This window comes from Eptesicus fuscus, chromosome 5 (assembly GCF_027574615.1).
Source record: "Eptesicus fuscus isolate TK198812 chromosome 5, DD_ASM_mEF_20220401, whole genome shotgun sequence".
Taxonomy (NCBI): domain Eukaryota; kingdom Metazoa; phylum Chordata; class Mammalia; order Chiroptera; family Vespertilionidae; genus Eptesicus; species Eptesicus fuscus.
Window position 1 is genome coordinate 39,286,731 of NC_072477.1, and position 24,483 is coordinate 39,311,213.

The following is a 24,483-nucleotide window of genomic DNA, read 5'->3' on the forward strand; positions in this document are numbered from 1 at the left end:
GCACCGGGCCTCTAGTATGTATATAAAGCTGTGGCAGGCTAACAAAACTTCAAGTAGAGCAAAATCCCAGACTCTTCAGTTTCTGACTTAATAATCTACTGGTCAGAAATGAATTGTAGTACAGAATAGGGAATAAAGCCAGTAATATTTTGAGAACTATGTATGGTGCCAGGTGGGTACTGGAAATGTCATGGGGAACACTATGTAAAGTATATGACTATTAACCACTATGCTGTAGACCTGAAACCAATACAAAATAATATTGAAAGTAAACTGTAATAAAAAAAAATGAACCAGAGAGGGTAAAATGATAGAGAGTGGGAGAGAGGAAGGGCGAGTTCAACTGTTAAAGAAGGCTCTAGAAGAGGAAAGTTATCCCTGAAAAGGAAGACACATCCTTCTGAGTAAAGAAGGAAGATTATTGTAAAATAATCTACAAACCTTTGTTAAAATAAACTTGGACATAGCATGGATACAGACAATTTGATATAGAGGAGATGGATGAGAATTTTGCAGATAGATTCTATCTTTTTCTAGTAAGCAGGAGGCAAGGTCATTTCCTGGCAAGGGATGTTAGATTTAAGCACTTGGAATAAAGAAAACATTTTGAACACACGACTAGAAGGGTTACAAAAGAAAATATTGCATTGAGAAGCAGAGACGTCTAGTTAAAATCAGGCAGCTTCCTGATTTTAAAATTAAAACAAATCTAATAGAAAAAAGTGGATGCCATTATGAAATGCAAATAACTAGGTTGCATTTTCATGTGTTAATTTAGAACTGAAACATGGAACTATTGTAGAGAAAGAAAAAGCAGACAAGTGAACCACAGCAAAAAGTCAAGAGATGAAGACTACTAGACTGTCCATTGGTTCTAAATGCAAATGACATCAGAAAGGAGCTAATGGAGTGGGGGTAAACAGAATGGGTAAAGTAATTAAAATACAGACGAGAATGGAAATCAGAGAAAGGGATGCATTTAAGATGTATAAGGAAAAAGAGATGAGACTGGTTAGGAAGAACTGCTTCATTTAAGAGCTGATCCAAGGTGTGGGCATGCTGTTGGATGGCTCAAATAGAAATGGAGAAAAGCTCTGAGAAGCCAGTGAATTGAGAGACAATGAGTGGGTTATCAACGTGGGCTTCGAAAAAGATCTGTATAATAAGAGACCAGTCCAGCAGAAAGAAAGTGCTGATTCATCCAGGAAAGTCGAAGTTATTACTACAGCCAAGGATGACCTAATCGGATGGCATAGATTTCAGAGAGATGATGATGGTACAACATCAGTAAGTAGTATTGGGAAACATAAAATAGGTTGATTGTTCTTTCCACAAGTTGAGATGGAGGGTTTTTAAGGTACAAAGTGTCAGCTGGAAAAAGCTAGATTTCAGTGAAAGCATTTAAAAGGTTCAAATGAGGAGAATAGGGACACAGTGGGAAGTGTAATTCATAAGATTACAGGTCATGGGATGGGATAAATAATGGGTGTGAGAGGGAGCTGAACTGAATAAGGAAATAATTAAAGGTCAACTGTTATCTAAGATTTGCAAAATATGTTACAATGCATCACATAAACACACCTGGAACTTTAATCATACAGTAAGGTTAAAAACAATGATCTGATATTATATTCTAAGTATTTTATAGAATTTAGCTAAGAGGATATGATCCTGAGTAAAAAAATATCTACATTAATAAAAGAGTAAGATGCAAATTGACCATACCTTCACGACACCAACCAGCCAATCAGGATGAGTATGCAAATTAACCCAACAAAGATGGTGGGTTAATTTGCATATGCAGGTGCCAAGTGGCTAGGGGCAGGGCAGAATGCCTGCGTCGTCACCATTGCGACGATGCAGGTGTTCTGCTCCGTCCCAGCTGCTCCAGGCCTCTGGGCAGTGTGGGAAGGTGGAAAGGCGGCTCCGGGCCAGAGCAAAAAGGCAGCTCGGGCCAGAGTGAAGGCAGTGCCAGCAGCCAGGGTTAAGGAAGGCCCATGCTTGCACGAATCTTCGTGCATTGGGCCTCTAGTAATATATAAATGTCAAGCAATTGTATCTTATTTGTTAAGGCGGTGAAGAATAGTTCATAGAACATACTTTATATAGATTTTTTGTAGTTTAGAATGGTAAATAATATACATCTAAATGACTTTTCTGATGTCAACTGATGTCAGAGGGGCCTTATCTTTCTAGGTCTTTCTGAACACCAGAGAAACTGAATAAATGGGCATTTATAGAAAGATATTCTTTATTAAAGTATGAAGAATTACACAGGTTGATGGATATCAATTCATCATATGTATCTTACATACAAACTAGTAACCCCTAACTTAGAAAATATTTAGAATTTTTCAATTAATGAAGAATTAAAATACTGTTTATCACTAGTATACTTTTTTATTTTTAATTTTTTTCTTTTTCTTTTCTTTTCTTTTTTGAGAGAAAGAGGAAGGGAGAAGTAGAGAAACATTGATTGCTGCCTCCAACATGCACCCTACTTGTGACCTTTTGGTGTATAGGAAGGACCATGCCCAACCAACTGAAACACACCAGCCAGGATTCAATAAAAATATATATTTTAAAATGTTTTCTTGCCCAGCTGGTGTGGATTAGTGGTTGAGCATCAACCTATGAACCAGGAGGTCACAGTTCAATTCCCAGTCAGGGCACATGCCCAGGTTGCAGGCTCAATTCCCTGTAGGGGGCATGCAAGAGGCAGCTGATCCATGATTGTTATCAATGACGTTTCTCTCTCTCCCGTTCCTTTCCTCTCTCTGAAATCAATAAAAACATATCTAAAGTTTGTTTACAGCAGCCATTTCTTCTTTCTAGGATACAATATGTTTTTGTCTCTCTCAGGATACTAATACTTTTTAAAATTTCATCTCTCTATTTAGTTGGTTTTCTTTTGAGTTGCTTTAAATGATTTTTATATATCTATAATTTTGTTCTCACCTGAAACTCCACTAAAACAATAGTAAAAGGATTTTCTTAAAAGGTATAAAACTATATGTTTGAGCAGAATGGGAAAAGATAAGAATAAGAAATGTTGGAATCCAGAAAGCAGCTGTGTGTGCAAAAAAGAGTTAATTAACATAGGCCTGAGACCTCTATCCTTCGAAAAGCCTATTGCAAGGTTGGTCCTTGGCTGGCATTTGGGAACTTGGATTTTGGGAGGATTCCCACCACTCCCTATATAACAAGGGTGTTTCACTGTGCTAAACTGTTTGTGCAAACAATATAGTTTATAGTCAACACCTGCTTTCCTTCTGGGAATACGGAATTTTGGTATGTGTTAGGCAGAGAGTGCTTACATCAGTAAAACCCAGTAAAAAACTTTGGCACTGGTTCCAGTGAGCTTCCCTGGTAAATAACATTCCACACCATTGTCACAACTCGTTACAGAAGGAATTAAGCATAGTTGCGACTCCACTGGGAGAGGACTCTTGGAAGCTGGTGCCTGGTTTCCTCTGGACCTTACTTCATCTCTCCTTTCCTCTGCTGATTTCACTCTATCCTTTCACTGTAGTAAACTTTAACCAGGAGAATAACAACTGTGAGTCCTTTCAGCAAATCATCAAAGCTGAAGGTGGTCCTGGAGACCCCAACACAATGTGTGATTATCCAAGAAAGATGAATTCCAACCCAGTCATGAGGAGGTTTGAGAACCAACCTGATACATGTTTCAGAATATTTAAAAAGCATAGGAACCAAGTCTCATTGGAACTGAGAGGTGGAGATGGCTAAACAGGTGATGATAAAAGATATTTTAAGAGCAGTTAAATCCTAAATCTCCTTCCCTAGTCCATGTCCTGGGCAAATGCCCCTTATTCATCCTGGCAGACGTCTGGGTGTTTACTCTCTGGAGAGGTAACTCTGGCCTGGAGTATGAAAGGCACAGCTGACAGTTTGGCACCATACTGAAAACAGGGATGAATGATGAGCATCAAGTATAGGGACTTTCCCTTGCCTCAACCCTCTTCCCTGATTAGGTTCTCAACATTTCTTTATTCTGTGAAGGATTAGAATATTGTTTCCTCCTGAGGACACCGATCACCCAAGAGGGAAAATCAAAATGTATTAGCATCAGGGATTACCTAAAAAATTGTCTGGCCAATAAATAAAGAGAAGAATAAAAAAAAATTATCTGGCCCTAGCTGGTTTGGCTCAGTGGATAGAGCATTGCCTTGTGGACTGAAGGGTCCCAGGTTTGATTCTGGTCAAGGGCACATGCTCGGTTGTGGGCTTGATCCCCAGTAGGCGATGTGCAGGAGGCAGCTGATCAATGATTCCCTCTCATCATTGATGTTTCTCTCTCTCTCTCTCTCCCTTCCTCTCTGATATCAATAAAAATATATTAAAAAATTATCTGGTTAGATCACCCTACAGTGTTTACATGCCTCACCCACAGGCTTACAGCTTCTACTCTTAATTATGAACAGATAACCAAGGATAAGCAGATAGCTCAATGTTTTTAATAAAAGATAAAAATCAAAACAAAAAATATAATTAAAAAAAAAGATACAAAAAGCCAAACAAAACCCTATCCTTATTAGAGTCAGAGATATAGGACACTGCACTTCTAAAACAAAAACATGATAGCATTACAAAAAAAATCAGAGAATAAAAAATGAGCTAATAGAAATTAAACATGCTAGTAGAAATGAAAAAGTGAAGAGAAGGGCTGGAAGTTGGAAAAAAATCTCAAAAAAAAATAGCAAAATGACTGGTGCAGCCACGATGGAAAAAATAGTATGGAGTTTCCTCAAAAAATTAAATATGGAACTGCCATTTGACCCAGTGATCCCATTTCTAGGAATATGTCCTAAGAAACCAGAAACACCAATCAGAAAGAATGTGTGCACCCCTATGTTCATAGCAGCGCAATTTACAATAGCTAAGATCTGGAAACAGCCCAAGTGCCCATTAGTGGATGAGTGGATAAAAAAAGCTGTGGTACATTTATACCATGGAATACTATGCAGCAGTAAAAAAGAAGGATCTCTTACCCTTTGAGACAGCATGGAGCATAATACTTGGGAGTATTATGCTAAGTGAAATAAGCCAGTCAAGAAAGACAAGTATCACAGGATCTCACTTATATGTGGAAACTGATGAACAAAATAAATCCAGAGATATGGAAGCATGAAACAGACTGACAAATCTCAGAGGGAAAGAGAGGGGGGAGATTAAGCAAAGACCTTATATGCATATATGCATAACCCATGGACACAGACACTAGTGTGGTGAAGGCCTGGGAAGGAGGCGGGAATGGGGTGAAGGAGTTCAATGGGGGAAAAAAAGGGGACATCTGTAATACTTTAAAAAATAAAGATAAATGAAAAAAAAAAAAAAAAGGAGCGAAGAGATAAGAAAAGGATCTGTTTTGGAGGTCCAACATCCAAATATTAGGAGTCCCAGAAAGAGAGAACAGAAACAAAAGAGGAGAGAAAAATCAATAAAAAATTTAAGAATATTTCCCCAAACTAAAGGATACATGTGACTAAATTGAACGGCTGCTCAATGGCCAGCAAAATGGATAGAAAACAGACCCATATGAAGAAACATCCTTTCAGAACACTAGGGTCAAAGAAAAATCTAATAGTTTTCAGTAAGGAAAAAGACAAGTCACATATAAAGGATCAAGAATCAGAATGGCTCTCAAACTTTAATAGCAATACTGGAAGTGGAGCAACACCTTAAAAATTGTCAGGGAAAATTATCTTCAACCTAGAATTCTATTGCTGTCTAAACTATCAATCAAATATGACAAAATTAAAATATTTCAGACATAAAAAGCCTCAAAAAATTGCTTGCCAAGCACCCTTTCCCAAGAAGGTACTAAAGGACTACTTCACTGAAACAAGGTATGCAGGGAAGTATTAACTCAGCAGGCCTAACTTGTCTAAACCCTGCACATTCCAAGGAAAGATCTGGCTCTTTCCTGGCTCTTGGAAGATAATTTGTAAGACCTTGGAATACCCTGCCTAAGAGTACCTCTGTTTACCGGGGTCTTGGGCCACACCACATAGTCTATGCTACCAAATGTGATTTATGGTGGGGGCCCTGGACCATGTGGTATCAGTCTGACCTTTAAAGAGGCTGGAGACGGAATAACTAAAGTCAGCCATAGACGCTTCATGCCCATATGACCAACCCCTGATAAAAACCTTGTCTCAGGTAAGTGCTCCTGGTTGGCAATACTTCATAGATGCTGTCACATATTATTGCTAGGAGAATAAGCGCTTTCTATAAGACTGCTGGGAGAGGACACTGAGAAGCTTGTCTCTCACCTGTCCTAGACTAAGAAAAACCTTAGACATTTAATTCAAGAATTTAATTTACATATAACAAAGCTGAACTTCACAGATAAAGCTGATTGTCCAGGAACATGTAGGAAATTGAAAGGATTAAAACTCAGTGTCCTGTCCTGACTCCTAATTCAATGCTCATAGGGATTCTGGTTTTCTTTGATATATTTGCATGTTTAGATCTTTGATAGGATATAGTTCAAAATAATTCCCTAATTTTTAAGGTGACAAATATTACTTTATTAGTAGTATTATCTATATGTCACAGCAACTACTTGTTAGTTCAAGATTTGCAAAATTAATATGCCTAAGAAAAACATATTCAGAAACCAAATTATCTATTTAGTAAAAGTAATGACATAGAAACAATTTAACACATTCATTTTATGTTGTTTTGTAAACTATCAAGTGCTTTTACTTAACTAGAAATATACTTTTTAAAAAGATAAGTAACTAAATTATTCAGGAATGAAGTATTATTTTTATGAGAAGAAAACATTTGTGAACTTTCATTACTAAAAATCACCCTGAAATATAGCAGATTACTATGTACTGTTCATTAGTTTACTATGGACAATTATTTGAATATAAATAAACATATTTTATATTAAGGAATATACAGAATTTTCCTGAACTGAGTCTCATACATCATAGACTTAGGCTCCTTAGGAAACTAATTTAAATTGTGCTGAAACTGTGCTATCCTTTAAAAATTTTCAACACCAAATTCTCCATTGTATTTTACTGTTTTTTTCATAAAACTTTTCATGCTTTTGAACTAGGAAGAGAGTATAGTTGCTTTTTGTAAAGACAGAGAGCCAGATTCATTGGAAATATCTGACTAATAATGGTAGAGGAAAAAAGGGCAGAATGTTTCAGAAGAAACAACAGAATATCACAGGAGAGAAAGAAGCAGAAGAATGACGCTTACTTTCTTTTCATCTTGATTTCTTAAGGACAGTAACAGTTTGAATGTAATCAGTGATGATGACTTGCATTAGCTTAAAACCTGCTAATTCCATCGCCTGACAGTAAAGTTCCCTAGAGTACACAGTATCATCTCAAATCAGCTCAAGTCATTCGATCAGTAATTAGACAAAGTTCTACATAATAACTGAGGAAAGAGCACAAAAGTTTAAGAAAATATTTAAACATTTTTACAGTTCAAGACTGAAGCTGAAAAAAAAAACTGCAGTGTGTGATCAATATGCTAATGAAAAATGGCAGCTATAATTGAATTTTTGTAAAAAGATAGTACATTAAAAAAAAATACAGATTTAACATATCCAGCTATATCATATCTTAGAAAGCAGATAATTCTAAATATTTAAGTATTTGTTTACTTACATCCTAAACTTTAATTCATTTTATTTTTTAAATGTTTTTATTGTGTTGGTTTGTTTTTTATTTTTTGAGAGAGAGAGAGGAAGAGGGAAACATCGATGAGAGATCATTGATGTTTCTATCTCTCCCTCTCCCTTCCTCTCTGAAATCAATAAAAATACGTAAAAAGGAAGAAAGAAAGAAACAAACAAACATGAATTGGTTGCCTCCTGCACCCCCCCAACTTAGGGATCAAGCCCGAAATCCAGGCATGTGCCCTGACTGGGAATCTAATCATGACTCTTGGATTCCTGGGTTCAACCACTGAGTTACAATGGCCAGGCTAAACTTTAATTGGTTTTAAAATAATGTGTAATTTTTAAGAATAGGCATTCATATCTCAGAGATAGAATTTATAGACACTGTATTAGATCTCAGAACTAGGAAGTTTTTTTTTTTTTTTTTTTTAACCCTCAATTCTAGGTTGCTTTATTAGTGTCAAACTATTCGAATTAAAGGTGTCTTAGATATCACTGGGACTAACCACTTTATTAATTAAACAACTGGCCCAGAAAAGTAGTGATTTGGCAGGTATCAATTAGCCAACTAGAATAGCATCTAGAGCTCAGACACTCAAACTTCTAGTTCAGGGCTATTGATGAAATTACACTACTTTAAACACACATCTTAACAAAGGTAAAATAAAAAGATAACAGGAAGAGACATGATTTGAAGTGGTGAACACACAATACAATATTCAGACGATGTATTATAGAATTGTACATCTTAAACCTATATAATTTTATTAACCAATGTAACACCAATAAACCTAATAAAAAAGATAAACAAGGACAAGTAACTTATAAAAGTTTGTCTTTATTTAAATTAGATAAAAAGTTCTAACTACTTTGCTAAGTTGGACATTCTGATTTTATTTGTGGAGATGGAGAGAAATAAACATTTCTTTTAAAATCTTTCATTTTACCATGAATTTGCTCACCCATCCAAATTATTAAGCATTGACCCCATACATAACAGTGCCAAATGCTGAAGAGTATGCAAAATTTCCTTAAAAGTAAATGTACAATAGTGACTGATCTAAAGCAATATATAGTAGAGGAAGGCAGAATCAACAATATATCACATGATATATATTTTCTTTATGTTTGGTTAGACTTAGAACACCATAAATTTCCCATAACTTAAGGTGTTAACTACTCAGAATTCATTTAAACTAATGTAGATGGTTATTAAATGTAATTCAGCTTTGTTATATGGAAACTAGATGCTTGGTGCATGAAATTCATGCACGGGTAGGTTCCCCAGGCCCGGCCAGTGATCAGGGACGATCGGGACCTTCTGGCTGCTGGCCGGGGCCTCCCTTCCCTGGCTGCCGGCTGGGGCCTCCCTTCATTCTGCGGCGCCCCCTGGTGGTCAGTGCACATCACAGCGAGTGATCGAACTCCTGGTCTCCCAGTCGAACTCCTGAGGGAACACTTTGCATATTAGCCTTCTATATAGAGAGAGATTGTAAAGATTGTGTTGATTTGTTTTACTCCTTCAAGGAAGGTAATACAAAAGTAGAAGGGGGTAAAGTAGAAAAATACAATAGCCCCTGTTTGGGTTTGACCCATAAACTGTTTTGCTTGGCTTATTCAGCATTAATCTATAGTGTTTTTAAATAATACTTCAATACCCTGTTATTATTTAAAAGTAGATTTCGTATTTTAAAAAATCAAACAGGAATTTCTAATTTCTCTTGAAAAAATCAAGTGATTTGGCAATGGTATCTTGCAGCTGGAACGAAATTAATGTGGCTGTCCTCTTTATATATGTGCTCTCTAGTTCACACAGTCCCTATTCTCTCTCAAATTGTAGTATCTAGGGCCCTTTAGGCATGTGAGTTTTTAAGCAAGCACTCCTGTTGAGGGGGAGAGGGCAGGTAAGTGGGAAAAGAGAAAGAAAAAAGGGTGGAGACTAAGTTATATGAAATTATATATTCAGGGATTTTCCTACTCCATGATATCTATCTATCTATCTATCTATCTATCTATCTATCTACCTACCTACCTATCAAACCCTAATATGCAAATAGACCGAACGGTGGAATAACCGAACAGCCGGTCGCTATGACGTGCGCTGACCACCAGGGGGTGCACGCAGAACATGGTGGGCATTGGCAGCAGAAAGCAGAGTGCGGAATGTGGTGGGCTTCGGTTGTGGCAAGATGATGGAGCAGGTGAGTGGAGGCGCCAGACCAAGGTGGGGTGCTGGTCGCTGTCATCAGGGCAAGCGTCTGGTGGTTACTAAAAATTCTTTGCTCCCACGCGCCGCGGTCCAACTGGGCACTCACATCTGCTGCCGGTGCCCGCCCCACTCACACCCACTGCTGGCATCTGGCGCCAGCCCCGATTGCTGAGCGCCATCAGTGGGTGGAGTGGTGGCTGCCAGCCCTGATCACCCTTTAGGGCTTCTCCACCTCCCCCTGCTTCTGAGGGTTGATCAGAGCCAGCAGCTGCCTCTCGAACCTGCTGCTGGCACCAGCCCCACTCGCCCTCACTGCCAGTGACAAAGTTGCTGCTCACACCCACTGTTAGCACCTGGCGCCGGCCCCGATTGCTCGGTGCCATCAGCGGGTGTGAGTGGCAGCTGCTGGTCCCGATTACCCGATGGCTTCTCCACCTCTCCCTGCTCCTGAGGGGCGATCAGGGCAGCAGCTGCCGCTTGCACCCACTGACGGCACCAGCCCTGCTCACACCCACTGCTGGTGCCAGCCCCAATCACTCTGCACCGTCAGCGGGTGCGAGTGGGGCCAGCGCCGTCAGTGCATGGGAGCAGTGGCGGTGGGAGTGGGGCTGCCGGCAGACTGGGGACTGGGGGCTGGGCAGGGGAGCAGAGGATGGGCCGAGGCCCACCCTTGTGCCCACCGCAGCCTTGCGGCCCATAGTTCCTTTCAAAGTGCACAAATTCGTGCACTGGACCCCTAGTTTGGTATATAATGGCTATGTTTTATAACAAGTTTATGCTTTATTTTTTAAAAACTATCACAACATTTTTCAATCTACACTAATAAAAGAGTAAGATGCAAATTGACCATACCTTTGCGACACCCACCAGCCAATCAGGAGTGACTATGCAAATTAACCCAACAAAGATGGCAGGTTAATTTCATTACACAGGCACCGAATGGCCAGGGGCAGGGTGGGATGCTTGCGTCGTTGCCATGGCGATGACGCAGGTGTTCTGTGCCGCCCCAGCCGCTCAGGGCCTCTGGGCAGTGTGGGAAGGCGAAAAGGTGGCTCTGGGCCAGAGCGAAGGCAGTGCCGGCAGCCAGGGTGAGGAAGGCCCATTCTTGCACAAATCTTCGTGCATCGGGCCTCTAGTGTGGTCATAAAACTTTACATTTCAATTAATCTTCATCTTTGCCAATACTTGGCATAATCTTTTCAATTTTAGTCTTTCTAGTTAATATTTAGTGGTATGTCATTGTGGTTATAATTTTCATTTTAATGATCTTGAGCATCTTTTCATGGGCTTCTTAGCCATGCATGTATCTTCTTTTGTGAAGTGTCTGTTAAAATATTTTATCAATTAGACTTTCTTATTATTGAATTTTAAGAGTTCTTTATACCAGTATATTGTGAATTCAAGTACTTTGCCAGATATGTGCTGCATTTTTCTCCTGGTCTAAAGAAAAACAAACATTTTCTCCTAATCTGTGGCTTGCCTCTATATCATCTGTCTTGCAAAAACAACAACAAAAACACAAAAAAAATCCCAAGTTTTTAATTTTTATAAAGTCTTGTCAATTTTGACTCATGCTTTTTGTTTCCTAAGAAATCTTTGTCTCCTTCAAGGTAACAAAGATTTTCTCCTCTTTTTTTTTGCTACAAGTTTTAGCTTTTATATTTATTTCTATGATTCATATCAGGAAGATTTCTATGGATATTGTGAGGTAAAAATCAATAGGTTGAATGTTTCTAGGAATTTATCCATTTCTTATAGGTTGTCCAGTTTGTTGATATACAATTGTTCATAGAATTGTAATATCTCTTCATTTCTGATTTTTTCCCTTAGTCTAGCTAAGAGTCTATCAATTTTATCTTTTTAAAAAAACACACACACCTCTTCATTTCATTGATTTCTATTGTTTTTCTATTCTTTAGTTCATTTATTTTTGCTCTGGTCTTTATCTCCTTCCTTCTGCTAACTATGGGCTGTTTGTTCTTTTCTAGTTCCTTGGGGTGAAAAGTTAGGCTTTTTGTCTGAATCTTATTTTTTAATGTAGGCATTTATCACTACTGTTCCCTCGTAGCACTGCTTTTGCTGCATCCCATAATTTTTATGTTGTACTTTCTTTTGTCATGAGGTATTTTCTAATTTCCCTTTTGATTTCTTCTTTGACCCAATGGTTGTTCAAGAGTATACTGTTTACTTTGCACACAGTTGTGAATTTTCCAGTTTTGTTACTGATTTCTAGTTTCATTCCATTGTGTTCAAACAAGATACTTGGTATGATTTAAGTTGTCTTGAATTTGTTAAGACTCATTTTGTCATCTAACATGTGATCTTCCCTAGAGAAATAGGGAAGGTGTACTTGAGAAGAATGAGTATTGTGCTGCTGTTGGATGGAATGTTCTGTATAAGTCTGTTAGGTTCATTTGGTTTATAAGTTTGCTCAAGTGCTCTGTTTCCTTATTGATCTTCTGTCTGGGTGTTCTATCCATTATTGAAAGTGGGGGTCTTAAAGTGTCTTACTATTATGGTATTATTATTAATTTCTCCCTTCAATTCTGTAAATATTTGATGATTAGATACCCTGATGTTGGTTGCATAAATATTTATAAATTGTTCTATATTCTTGGTGGACTGACCCTTTTATCATTTTATCATGTTCTTCTTTGCCTCTTATGACAGTTATTGACTTAAAGTCATTTTGTCTAAGTATAACCTTCTCTGCTCTCTTTTGGTTAGTACTGGCATGAAATATCTTTTTTCACCCATTCACTTTGTCTATGTGTATCTTTAAACCTAAAGTGAGTTTCTTGTAGACAACATATAGTTGGGTCATTTGATTTGGTATTTTAATTACTTTACTTTTAAAAGAAAGTAATAAGAAAGGATTTACTATTGCCATTTAAGAAAGGATTTACTATTGCCATTTAAGTGATTTTTATTTCTGTTAGTCTTATAGTTCTTGGTTTGTCTTTTTTTGTCTTCCTTTGTGTTTTGTTGAGTTTTTTGTACTGATATGCTTTTATACTTTTCTTTTCTGTAATTTCTATAGGTTGTATGTGTGTAAGCCTTGGAGCTTATGCAAATATCTTATAGTTCTAACAGTCTATTTTAAGCTGGTAACAAAGTAAGTTTAATTGCATACCAAAACTCTACACTTTAACTTATCCCTGACAACACTGTATTGTCTCAATTTATACCTATTTGTCTTATGTATGTTTAAAAACGTATCTTATACTTTTCTTAACTTTCAAAGTGATTTACCCAACACAATTAAAGTAACACACTATTTGTCTATATATTTATCTTTCCCAATGCTTTTCAACTTCAAGAATTCTCTTTAGCATTTCATGTAAGACAGGGTTAGTGGTGATGAACTTCTTCAGCTTTTAATGATTTGGGAAAGTCATTCTCTCTCCACTTTCGAAGAATAGTTTTGGAGAATATATTATTCTTAGCACTTTTTATTTTCAGCACTTTAAAACGGTCATCTGCAAGATGATCTTTTTTGGCCTGCAAGATTTTTGCTGAAAAATCTGATTATAGTCTTCTAGGGTTGCCTTGCATGTAACATGTATCTTCTCTCTTTGTTTTCAAAATTGCCTTTGACATTGACAATTTGATTACAATGTGTCATGGTGTGTATTTCTTTGGTTTCCTCTTTTTTTGTATCCTTTGACTTCTTGGATCTGGATGTACATTTAATACCCGGATTTGGGAAGTTTTCGGCCATTATTTCTTTGAATAAGTTTTTCGGTTCTTTCTCATCTGTCTGGAATTCAATGTGGATATTGGTCTTCTTTATGGTGTACCCTAAGTTCCTTCAGTTTTGTTTCTTTTCTTTTTGCTCTTCTGACTGAATTATTTCCAATAACTTGTCTTTGAGTTTATCGATCCTTTCTTGTTTGATCTGCTGATGAACAGTTCAAGTGAATTTTTCACTTCAATTTTTGTATTCTTCAGGTCCATGATTTATGTTTTATACTTTCCATCTCTGCTGAGATTCTCATACTCTGTTGAAATTGTTCATGTTTTATTGAACAGAGAGTAAAATCTCAAATAACTTTGTTGGTAATATCGTCTCCATTTGGTTGTTTTTAAAAATAATTTGTCTTTGGTATTTTGAGGTTTTACTCTAGTGTGTTCATTTTTGTTGAGCCTGACTTGAATTTTTTGGGCTTTCTGAATCTGAAACTTGGTGTTTATAAATTTGGGCAATATTTAAGTCATTAATCTTTTGAATAATTCCTCTGAAATTCCAGTTAGAATAATTATTTTCCATTTTTTATTTCTCTGGGCTGTATTCTGGGTGATTTTTTTTCTCCAATGTTCTAGTTCATTCATTTTTCTAAACTGTTTAATCTGTTGTTTAACCATCCATTTCAGTTTCTATATTTTTCATTTTAAAAAATGATTTATTTCCAAATGTGCTTAGTTGGTTCTGATTATTTCTTGATCATATGTGAATATTGTTTAATTTCTTAATTCACATAAATGAATAACTTATACTATGTATTTGTTAATTCTGACATCTTTTATCTTTGTAACGTAAGATTCCTCAGTGTAATTTTTCATTTTGAGCTTATGTTTCTTGGAATTTTATCTGTTAGGACTCTGGGTTTTATGTATACTCCCCAAAAGACAACTTGCATTTGCTCTTTCCAGGTGCTTGAGGTTGCTATTGAACCAAGGTAACAAATCACATTTTTTAAGTGCTTCCCCTCTCGCCCCCTTTCTAAAGTCACAGAAATGGTGTGAATTCAGGCTTCAAATTTGTGTCAGAATAAGCTTTATGAATTCTCAGGGAAGACTTTTATTTCCCCAATTTGTATCTCCTTCCCTCAGAGCCAAGGCACAAACCCCATCACCAACCTCTGAGGACCTGTTTATTCCCCCTCTAATCCACTGAAGATATATGTTTTGATTTTTCTGGCATTAAGCTGGAGGGATTGAGGTCTCTGATTAGAACTCACTACAAGGTATTGCCTCCAATGTCACTTCCCCATACTACCAACACATAAAATTAAAATCCAGGCTTTAGGCTAGCAGGAAGCAGCTAAACAGCTAATAACATGTGTGGTGCTTTATCATGCTACATTCACTTCTTTTGTGGCTTCTTGCCGCTGAGGAATTTTCTTACTTATCAGCTCAATCATTCATTGAAAAAGATTACTTTCTTTAGCATTTTAAAGCATTTCTCTGAATCTTTGTTCAGTGTGATGGCTCTGGTTTCTACTTTTATTAACTATGATATGAGGGTTATATGTTGAGTATGAAGGGGAAAGAAAAGATTTCTGGAGAGTGAAAAAACGATTGATGTGGTAGAAAATGGGAAAGCAAGTTAAATAAGAAAGCACTAAATAATAAATAATTGATGGTATCCAGGAAAGCTCATTGAAAGAGATCACTTGATAAGACTTTATAGCCCCTGGCTACACAGTAGTCTCATATCTGATACATACTAGCCATGTAACCTTGGACAAGTTACACCCCAATTTATTTCTACCTATATCATGGGCGCTATAAAGACAAGTGTCATTAAGTGCCTTTGAAAATATTAAATGACACAAAATGTAAAACATTGTAATCATGTCTTCTGCCATAGAATTGTTTCTCAAACTCTTACCTCACAGATGATCTTAAGAAAAACAGAATCAAGTTAACAGGTAAAGCAGTTTAGGAGAGTAAGACAAAAACAGCTTATAATCGAAATAACGGATAAAATCCAACATTGAACTAAAACACTACTTCAGTAAATAGTAACTGACTCATGATGTGAGACGTGTTTGTTTTACAGGCTTCTCTATTTAACAGAATTTGTTGAAACCAAATTAGGAAAGCCCTAATTACTATGGGCCATTTGCCATGACATAAAAATAATTTTGCAAAGCACAATTCTGTTATATAAAGTGGTGTCATTAGGATTCATCTACAATAATAAAAATTAAATTAAACCAAGATAATCTAAGAGAATCTTCGCATTTGTACCATAGGCAATCTTTTAGGCAAAAAATATAAAGATCCTAGAAAGTACACAAATAATTTTCCTCAAATGTTCATCAAAACTGAGTTAATCCCCAAATTCCAGGTGGCTAAATACTTTATAGATTTTAGCCTTTTCAAGATTGTCTCTCAATATTGGTCTAGTTGCTATGAGATAAAAATATGATAAAATAACTTATCCTTAAAGGACTTTTCATTTTAGTTGTTGAAAACACTTTTGTGAGAAATCATGGGACATAAAACACTTTTGTGAGAAATCATGGGACATTTTAATAAAACCAAAGTACTGATAAGTTAAGCTGCATGTTATTTGACATACAACCAATATTTGGAAGACTACATCTATTGTCAGGGACAATGATAGCATCCATAAATGTAAAAGTTAAAAGGTGAATTTAATTTTCCTAGCTGTTTTGATGTTGTGATGAAATCACTGTTTTATTCTGATTAACCATCCGGTATTCATGCTACAAAATTGCAAGAAAATATGTCAATATGGGTCTTGAAGATGAACTCATTGATTTTGGCATGCATCACAATACTCCAAAGATAGTATACTATCAACTCTTGTTTTAAGTCCTCTTGTTCCAATGGCAGATAGCATCCATTTTATCAGATACAGTAGTCCCCCTTATTTGTAGTTTTATTTATCTGTGGTCAACTGTGGTTGGAATATATTAAATGGAAAATTCCAGAAATAAATAATTCCTAAGTTTTAAATTGTGCAGGTAGCGTGATGAAATCTCATGCCATCCTGCTCTATTTTGTCTAGGACGTGAATTATCCCTTTGTCTAGCGCAGCGATTTTCAACCTTTTTCATCTCAGGGCACAGAAACTAATTACTAAAGTCTGCGGCACACCAAAAAATAGATTATATTTTTTTTGCTGATATGACGAAAAAAAAAAAGGTATAATTTTGATTCATTCACACCGGATGGCTATTGTGTTGGCTGTTGTCATTTTTTTATTTGACAATCTAAGGGAAAAGAGGTCAGTGCCCCTGACCAAATAGCCAGGTGTTGCATGTTTTAAAAATTCTTGCAGTACAATGATTGAAAATCTCTGGCTTAGAGTATCCATGCTACCTGCTCATTAGTCACTGAATAGTCATCTTGGTTATCAGATCAATGTGGCAGGACCACAGTGCCTGTGTTCAAGTAACTCTTATTTTACTAATAACGGCCCCAAAGCCCAAGTGAAGTGATGCTGGCAATTTGGATATGCCAAATAGAGGCTGTAAAGTGCTTCCTTTAAGTGAAAAGGCATGTATGTACCAGAAAAAACATAGTACATATAGGGTTTGGTACTATCCATGGTTTCATCCATTTGGGGGTCTTGAATGTATACCTGCAGATAAGAGGGGGAAACTGTAATCTGTTTTAAAGACTAACATCCTCTGTGCTAAAAATACAAGAGTATGAACCTTTTACTGGTAAGGTACCAGGTGTACCGGTTCATAAGGTGGATTTTTTTCAATAGATGGAGTTACACATATGTTGATATATATGCGATTTGATATGTATGCTATTTTGTTGTATTGACAGCAAGCTTCAAAACTACATATGTCAAATTTGCTGAAGGTGTTAACATCATAGATATTTTTACACTTTAAAATGTCGAATTTCGTGCCAAAAAAAAGAGCATTTGCGGGAAGTTTTAATTCATTACTTTATTTTGAAGAAAAGTGCTGCTGAAAGTTATCATATACTTCGGGAAGCTTATGGTGAACATGCTCCATCTCAAGATACTTGTGAACGCTGGTTTAAACGCTTTAAAAGTGATGATTCTGATGTGAAAGACAAAGAACGTCCAGGTCAACTGAAAAAGTCTGAAGACCAACAATTACAAGCATTATTGGATGAAGATGCGTATCAAACCCAAAAACAACTTGCAGAAAGATTAAATGTTCCTCAGCAAACAATTTCCGATTGTTTACAAGCAATGGGAAAGATTTTAAAGGAAGGAAAATGAGTGCCACATCTACTGAACGAAAGACAAATGGAAAACCGAAAAGTCATCAGTAAAATGTTGCTTCAATGGCACGAAAGTCTTTTTTGCATCGAATTGTGACTGGCGATGAAAAGTGGATTTATTTTGAGAATCCCAAATATACAAAATCATGGGTTGATCCAGTTCAACCATCAACATCAACTGCAAGGCCAAATCGCTTTGGAAAGAAGACAATGCTCTGCGTTTGGTGGGATCAGGACAGTGTGGTGTATTATGAGCTTCTAAAACCAGGTGAAACTGTTAATATTGATCACTACCAACAACAAATAATCAATTTGAACCACACTTTGATCGTGAAACGACCAGAATGTGCCAGAAGACACGGCAAAGTAATTTTGCTTCATGATAAAGCACCATCACACACTTCAAAACCAGTTAAAGTCACGTTAAAAGATCTTGCCTGGGAAGTATTAACCCACCCGCTGTATTCACCAGACCTTGCTCCTTCAGATTACCACTTGTTCCGATCGATGGAACACGCACTTTCTGAGCATCACTTCAAAACGTACAAAGAAGTGGAAAATTGGGTCTCTGAATGGTTTGCCTCAAAACAAGAAAAGTTCTATTGGGATGGTATCCACAAATTACCTGAAAGATTGGGTAAATGTGTAGTTAGCGATGGACATTACTTTGAATAAAGGATTTTTGATATTTCTCTTGAAATTATTGTGTTTTCTTTGATTACAAAATCTGCATTATTAACTGGTGCACCTGGTAAATGTTCTATTGATCATGCCAGAAAAAGTTTAATAGGTGTTTTTAGATTAGTGTACAGGTTTTGTTTTCCAACTATCTGTCTTCTGGAGGTTAAGTATAATGAGCTGAAAAGTCTAATTATTTCAGGAAGTGCTACTTCCTTTTTTCTCAATTCTATTCAAGTGTAGTCAACAAAAGAAAGTGTGGTTCAGGCAGACTTAACTTTTTGAAAATGCAATGGGTTCTAGAAGAACCGCCAAAATATGTTCAAGTAGTAACAATTGTTTCAATAACTTCATTTTACACTGCCCAGTCATTCTTTGTAACTAAGTCCTTAAAGTTAGAATGTTTTTAATTAGTGAGAAGTGGATACAACAAATGCTTTAAAGAGATCAACAGTAAAGTAAAATTGGTATTTAATATGACAGAAGTGAAGACAGAGTGATTTGGTAATCAAGAAGCACACCTACTCAAAATAGTTATAGGGCCTTTTGGTTAAAACAAACAAAACAAAAAAAGCAAATATGCCTGGCCTACGTAGCTCAGTGATTGAACATCGACCTATGAACCAGGAGGTCATGGTTCGATTCCTGGTCAGGGCACATGCCTGGGTTGAGGGCTTGATCCTGAGAAGGGGGCATTCAGGAGGCAGGCGATCAATGATTCTCTCATCAATATTTCTATGTCTCTCTCCCTCTCCCTTTCCCTCTGAAATAAATTAAAAAATATATTACAAAGAAAATCAAATATCAGTTGTTTTGTATTTGTCACCACATGGACTTTCTCTACCACCCTGCTCACTCAGAATATGAAGAACTCACTGGGAAAGCTTCATTAATTCAGAAAAATCAATGGGAAGAGTACTTTCAGTTCCTTGAAATTGATACAAAAATTTGAATTCAAATATTCTTTTAAATACAGATGCTTCTAGATTTTTTTTTCTAATGAATAGGGAAATTATTTCTGGTTAAGATACCTTTTTAAACAGGTTGAAAATGTGTTCTTTTAAGTACAGTAATGTGCTATAAAATTGTTAATCTATACTAATAAAAGGGTAATATGCTAATTAGACCGGGAGACCTTCTGGATGACCTTCCGGACAAAGCCACAGTGGCTGCCTGAGGCTCAGACAAGCTGCGGATGGCAGCTGCTGCTGCCTAGGGCCGGCCCAAGGCTCAGGGAAGCCGGGGATGGTGGCTGCCCAGCTGCCCTGGGCCAGCCCGAGGCTTAGGCAAGCCGCCAATGGCGGCTGCCCGGCAGCCAGAGGCTCAGTTAGGGGGTGATCAGGCTGACAGGGGAGCAGTTAGGGGGCGATCAGGCCAGCAGGGGAGCCGTTAGGGGCATTAGGCTGGCAGGCAGAGGTAGTTAGGGGCGATCAGGTAGGCAAGTGGTTAGGAGCCAGCAGTCCCGGATTGTGAGAGGGATATCCGACTGCCGATTTAGGCCCGATCCCCTAAATCGGCAGTCAGACATCCCCCGAGGGGTCCTGGATTGGAGAGGGTGCAGGCTGGGCCGAGGGACACCCCTCCGTGCATGAATTTTGTGCACCGGACCCCTAGTTTTATTATAAAAAGACAAGCACAAACAACCTACACTCTTAAGAGACACTACAAAAGGAAAAAGCTTTAGTCTAGCTTCTTTCCAAATTATATTTCCAAATATAATTGTATATAATTTTCCAAATTATATTTCTAGGTTAATAGAGTTTCATTGCTTTTTAAAAAGTACACCACACAAATAAGATTCATTTAACAGGAAGACTTTTAGACATTTAAGTTTTTCCTCACTAGATGGGAATATCAGCAAAAAAAAAAAAAAAAAAAAATCTTAAAACTCAATCTAGTTATTGTGTAGTTCATTGTGTGTAGAAGCATACTTTTAGAATTTTGAACTTTAAATTATAGTGTTTAGTCACTTGGTGTTTATGTCAGAGTGAAAGGTATGACTGGGAGAGAGCATAAGGGAACCTCTGGGGCACTGGAAATACTGTATATTTTAATCTGGTGGTGGTAACGTGAGTGTGTCCATATGTAAAATTTCACCTAGCTCTGCACGTTAAAATTTTTTTTATTCTCAAATTTTATTTTGAGAGTACATTTGTTTGTTTTGTGTGTGTGTGTGTTTTGTCAATCTTTATCTAAGGGTATTTTTCCATTGATTTTGTTTGTTTGTTTTTTAGAAAGAGTAGAAGGGAGGGGGAGAGACAGAGAGAGAAACATCGATGAAAGAGAGCACAGCAATAGATGTAAGAGAGCACAGCAACCGGTTGCCTCCCACGCCTGGGGCCAGCGATTGAGCCTGCAACTAAAGTGCAAGCCCTTGACTGAAATCAAACCTGCGACCCTTCAGTCTGTGGGCCCAACACTTTGTCCACTGAGCCAAACCGACTAGGGCTTAAAAATTTTTTAAAAATTGATTTTAGAAGGAGGGAGAGACAAACATCCATTTGTTGTTCCACTTATTTATGCATTCATTGGTTGATTCTTGAATTGCCCTACCTGGGATTGAACCTGCAACCTTAGGGTATTGGGACAACACTCTAACCCAGGGGTCGGCAAACTCATTAGTCAACAGAGCCAAATATCAACAGTACAACTACTGAAATTTCTTTTGAGAGCCAAATTTCTTAAACTTAAACTTCTTCTAACGCCACTTCAAAATAGACTCGCCCACGCCGTGGTGTTTTGTGGAAGAGTCACACTCAAAGGGCCAAAGAGCCGAATGTGGCTCGAGAGCCGCAGTTTGCCGACCATGGCTCTAACCAACTGAGCTACCCAGGCAAGGCTAGACCTAGCTATACATTTAAGATTTGTGCACTTTATGATATATGTGATGTCACAAGAAAAAAGTAAAAAAAAAAAGTGTTTAGCTCCCAACTATTTTGTAGTGGATCAATAATATAATTTTATAAGTCAACATGTATAGGGGAAAATAATTTATCTGATGCTCAGGGCATAAGGATTGCTAATCACATACAGGTAGATTATATCTAAAGCTGGATTAAAGCTTCAGTGAAGAAAGGTCACTGGTATTGTATCAGAAATGGTGCCAGGAAGAATACAATGTATCAGTTTAACTGCAGAGGACAGAAATAATTAAAGTTCAAATAACAACTAGAAGATCAAAACCTCATCAAATAAGTGACAGGACTATAGCATGATTTGATTCATGATTACCCATGCTTTTTATTTATGCTTTTTACTGTTTGGTTGTTAGTCACTGTATTGCTTGGACTTCCAAAGGAGGAGGTGGGAGGAAGGAAAAGAATGAAAGTTAACGTTTTGTTACTTATTTTCAACTATTGCTTTTAGCGTGCTAAAAAGCTGAAGTTAGGACTGGATTTAAAAATTGTGCATTCTACTTCCTATCTACTATGGGAGAAAAGAGTTGGTTTATGTATGCAGGAAATATAATCACTGATTCTGCATCAAATGTTTTTACGTTTGCTGATAACTATGTTAATTCTCATCACCTCCAAAGCCTTTGAGAGGATTAGCTGCATAGACCAATATTGTTCTATGTTAGTCAGTATTAAGTATATGATGTCACCTTGCTTCCTCCCCTCCTCAAGCTATTTTTTTTGCAGGATGGGGAGGGGGGCTTTTTGGACAATTCTCAAAATTCTGTGGCTTAAATACCACCAGCTGACACACATGATTGACAACCGTACACTCCCAAACCTGTTTGAAATGGGTCAAATACCTAAGCTCCCCAGAACAATGCAATCCAACCAGTAATTCCCCATAAAAGAGAAAGGGGGTGTGATTAGCTTCCAGCTATTAAACAAGTTATTGCAAAAACAGTTTGGTGGTTTGTTTCTGCAATAGGCACAGGCTCAGCTAGTATTCTCTCTTAATTAGCTTCAAAAAAAAAAAAAAAAAGGGACTGGGCTGCAAGAGGTAGGAAAAATAGCCAAAGCATGAAGCAACTGGGGCAAATATGAAGGGCTTTATGGAGGTCTTTCTATTGACCCCTGGCATTGGTTATTGATTATCAGCCCTGCTGGGGAACTATCGAACGGAATCTGTGTGAGGCTTATCGAGCCACAGGCGAGGAGATGCGGGAGGGAATATAAGCTTCTAATAAAAGAAACGCAGCAACAATAGCAGAGGAACAGCTCTGCCTGGTGACGTAATGGCTGGCAGCGGTCCAGCTTCGGCAGAGCCGCTGCTACCTCAGCATCCAACCTTTCTCAGCGCAGTCCGGCTTCGGCGGAGCTGCCGGGGGCTGCTGCTGCTGGCGATGCCACCCACCCCTTACCTTCGAGGGCTAGAACCCCGAACAAAGGGTCGTCCTGCTGCCTTAAGTTGGGAGAACACACACACACTCGTACTCCCTCGCCGCCCCCCCCCCCCCCCCCCCCCCCCCCCCCCCCCCCCAGCCCCTCAGCAACCGAGTCAATCAGCTGCTCAAGTTTAGGGCGAGCACACCGGCGCGCCCTCCAGGCGTGCCTCAGTTTCCCCAGACTGGTTTCGGGTCTGCATCTCATCGCCTACCACCCTCCCCCCCCCACCCCCCCCCTCCCCGTCCTCAGTCCGAGTTGCTCGCGGGGGGTGGGGGTGCGCTCGCCCGGCCGGCCCCGCACGCCGGTCCTCCCGCCTTACCTCCGCCAGGTAGAGGTTGAGGAGACAGAGCGTGGAGAACTGGAGGCAGGAGGGGAAGCAGTAGAGCAGCCAGTGGGGGAAGAAGTGCAGGCGGGCGGGCGGCCGGAGCAGAGGCAGGGAGCCGCTGAGCGAGAAGGCGGCGGAGAAGAGGGTGGTCCTGAGCGCTGCCCACAGCAGACAGAGGAAGAGGCAGAGGCTCTGGTAACTCAGCCGCCGCTCGCGGTACAAAAGCAGCCGCCACAGCTGCAGGTAGGCAAAGGCGAAGAGCGCGGCGTACAGCAGGGCGTGCAGGACGCTCAGCGCCAACTGCACCGAGCCCGGCACCGCGGCGCCCGAGGCGGCCGCGACGGCGCCTTCCCCTCCGCCGCCCTGGCCCGGCGTCGAGGGCTCGCGGCCGGCCACCGGAGCGGCGGCGGCGGCCACGGGACCCGGCACGGACACCCTCATGAGGGGGCTGGAAGGAGGGCGAGGGCGCGCGGGAAGGAAGGGGCAGGGCTCGGGGCTGCCGTCGAGGGGGAGAAGGATCGGTGCCTCACCACCCCCCCCACCCACCCTAACCTCCAACCCCAGGAAGCGCCGTGACAGGACCCGGAGCCCCGCGCCGAGCCGCCGCGGCTCCCCAGACCCCGCCTCCTCTCCCCGCCCCCCCCGGGGGTCTCGGCTCCTCCTGCTGCGGATTCGCTCGGTAGCTGCAAAAAACAACTCTCGGCTGGAGACAATCAGCTGAGAAACCCGAGCATTTGAGGCGCTCGCTCCGCACCTTGGGCTCGCGCCGATTGGGCCAGGCGGGCACGCCCCCGGCACGCCGAGCTCGGACGCCCACGGGCCGCGGGACCCGTCGCTCCAGGGCTCCAGGCTCTGATTGGACGCCCGCGCTCTCCTCCTCCTCCCTTCCGTGCACTCCCCGCCCACACGGCCGATTGGCCCAGCAACTGCACGGCCCGTTCACACCGGCGGGAGGACTCGGTGGTCGCCAGCCACCTGGGGCGGGTCTCGCTCCGCCCTCTGTGCTTCCCATTGGTTGGAGAGGTCTCACGTCGGGAGCACGAGGAGAGGGAGGAGCCTGCGGGATTGTGTGTGTGTGTTGTGTGTGTGTTTGTGCTTGCCCCGCAGGCCCATTCCGCTGAGCGGTGGCGGCAGTGGGCGCTGCGCTCTCGCAAGTGGGCGTAGCGAGTGAGTCTGCGGGGCGAGCGGGGCCAGGACCCGCCTTCTGCCTCTCCTTCCCCAGGCGCGAGCCGTCGGCCGCGCGCAGGCAGGTAGGTGGCCGCGCGGGTCCTCCAGGCCAGGGCTTTGGTCT

General features: G+C 39.8%; 1 protein-coding gene across 1 annotated transcript in view; it reads right to left on the bottom strand.

The window, feature by feature from the left end:
• GPR137C (G protein-coupled receptor 137C) overlaps window positions 1-23,633 on the bottom strand; it is a 52,962-nt gene extending 29,329 nt beyond the window's left edge. Inside the window, exon 1 of the mRNA XM_054715490.1 lies at window positions 23,187-23,633. Within this exon, the coding sequence (XP_054571465.1) occupies window positions 23,187-23,633 (447 nt within the window). The remainder of the gene's footprint in view (window positions 1-23,186) is intronic.
• Between the last annotated feature and the right edge of the window lie 850 nt (window positions 23,634-24,483).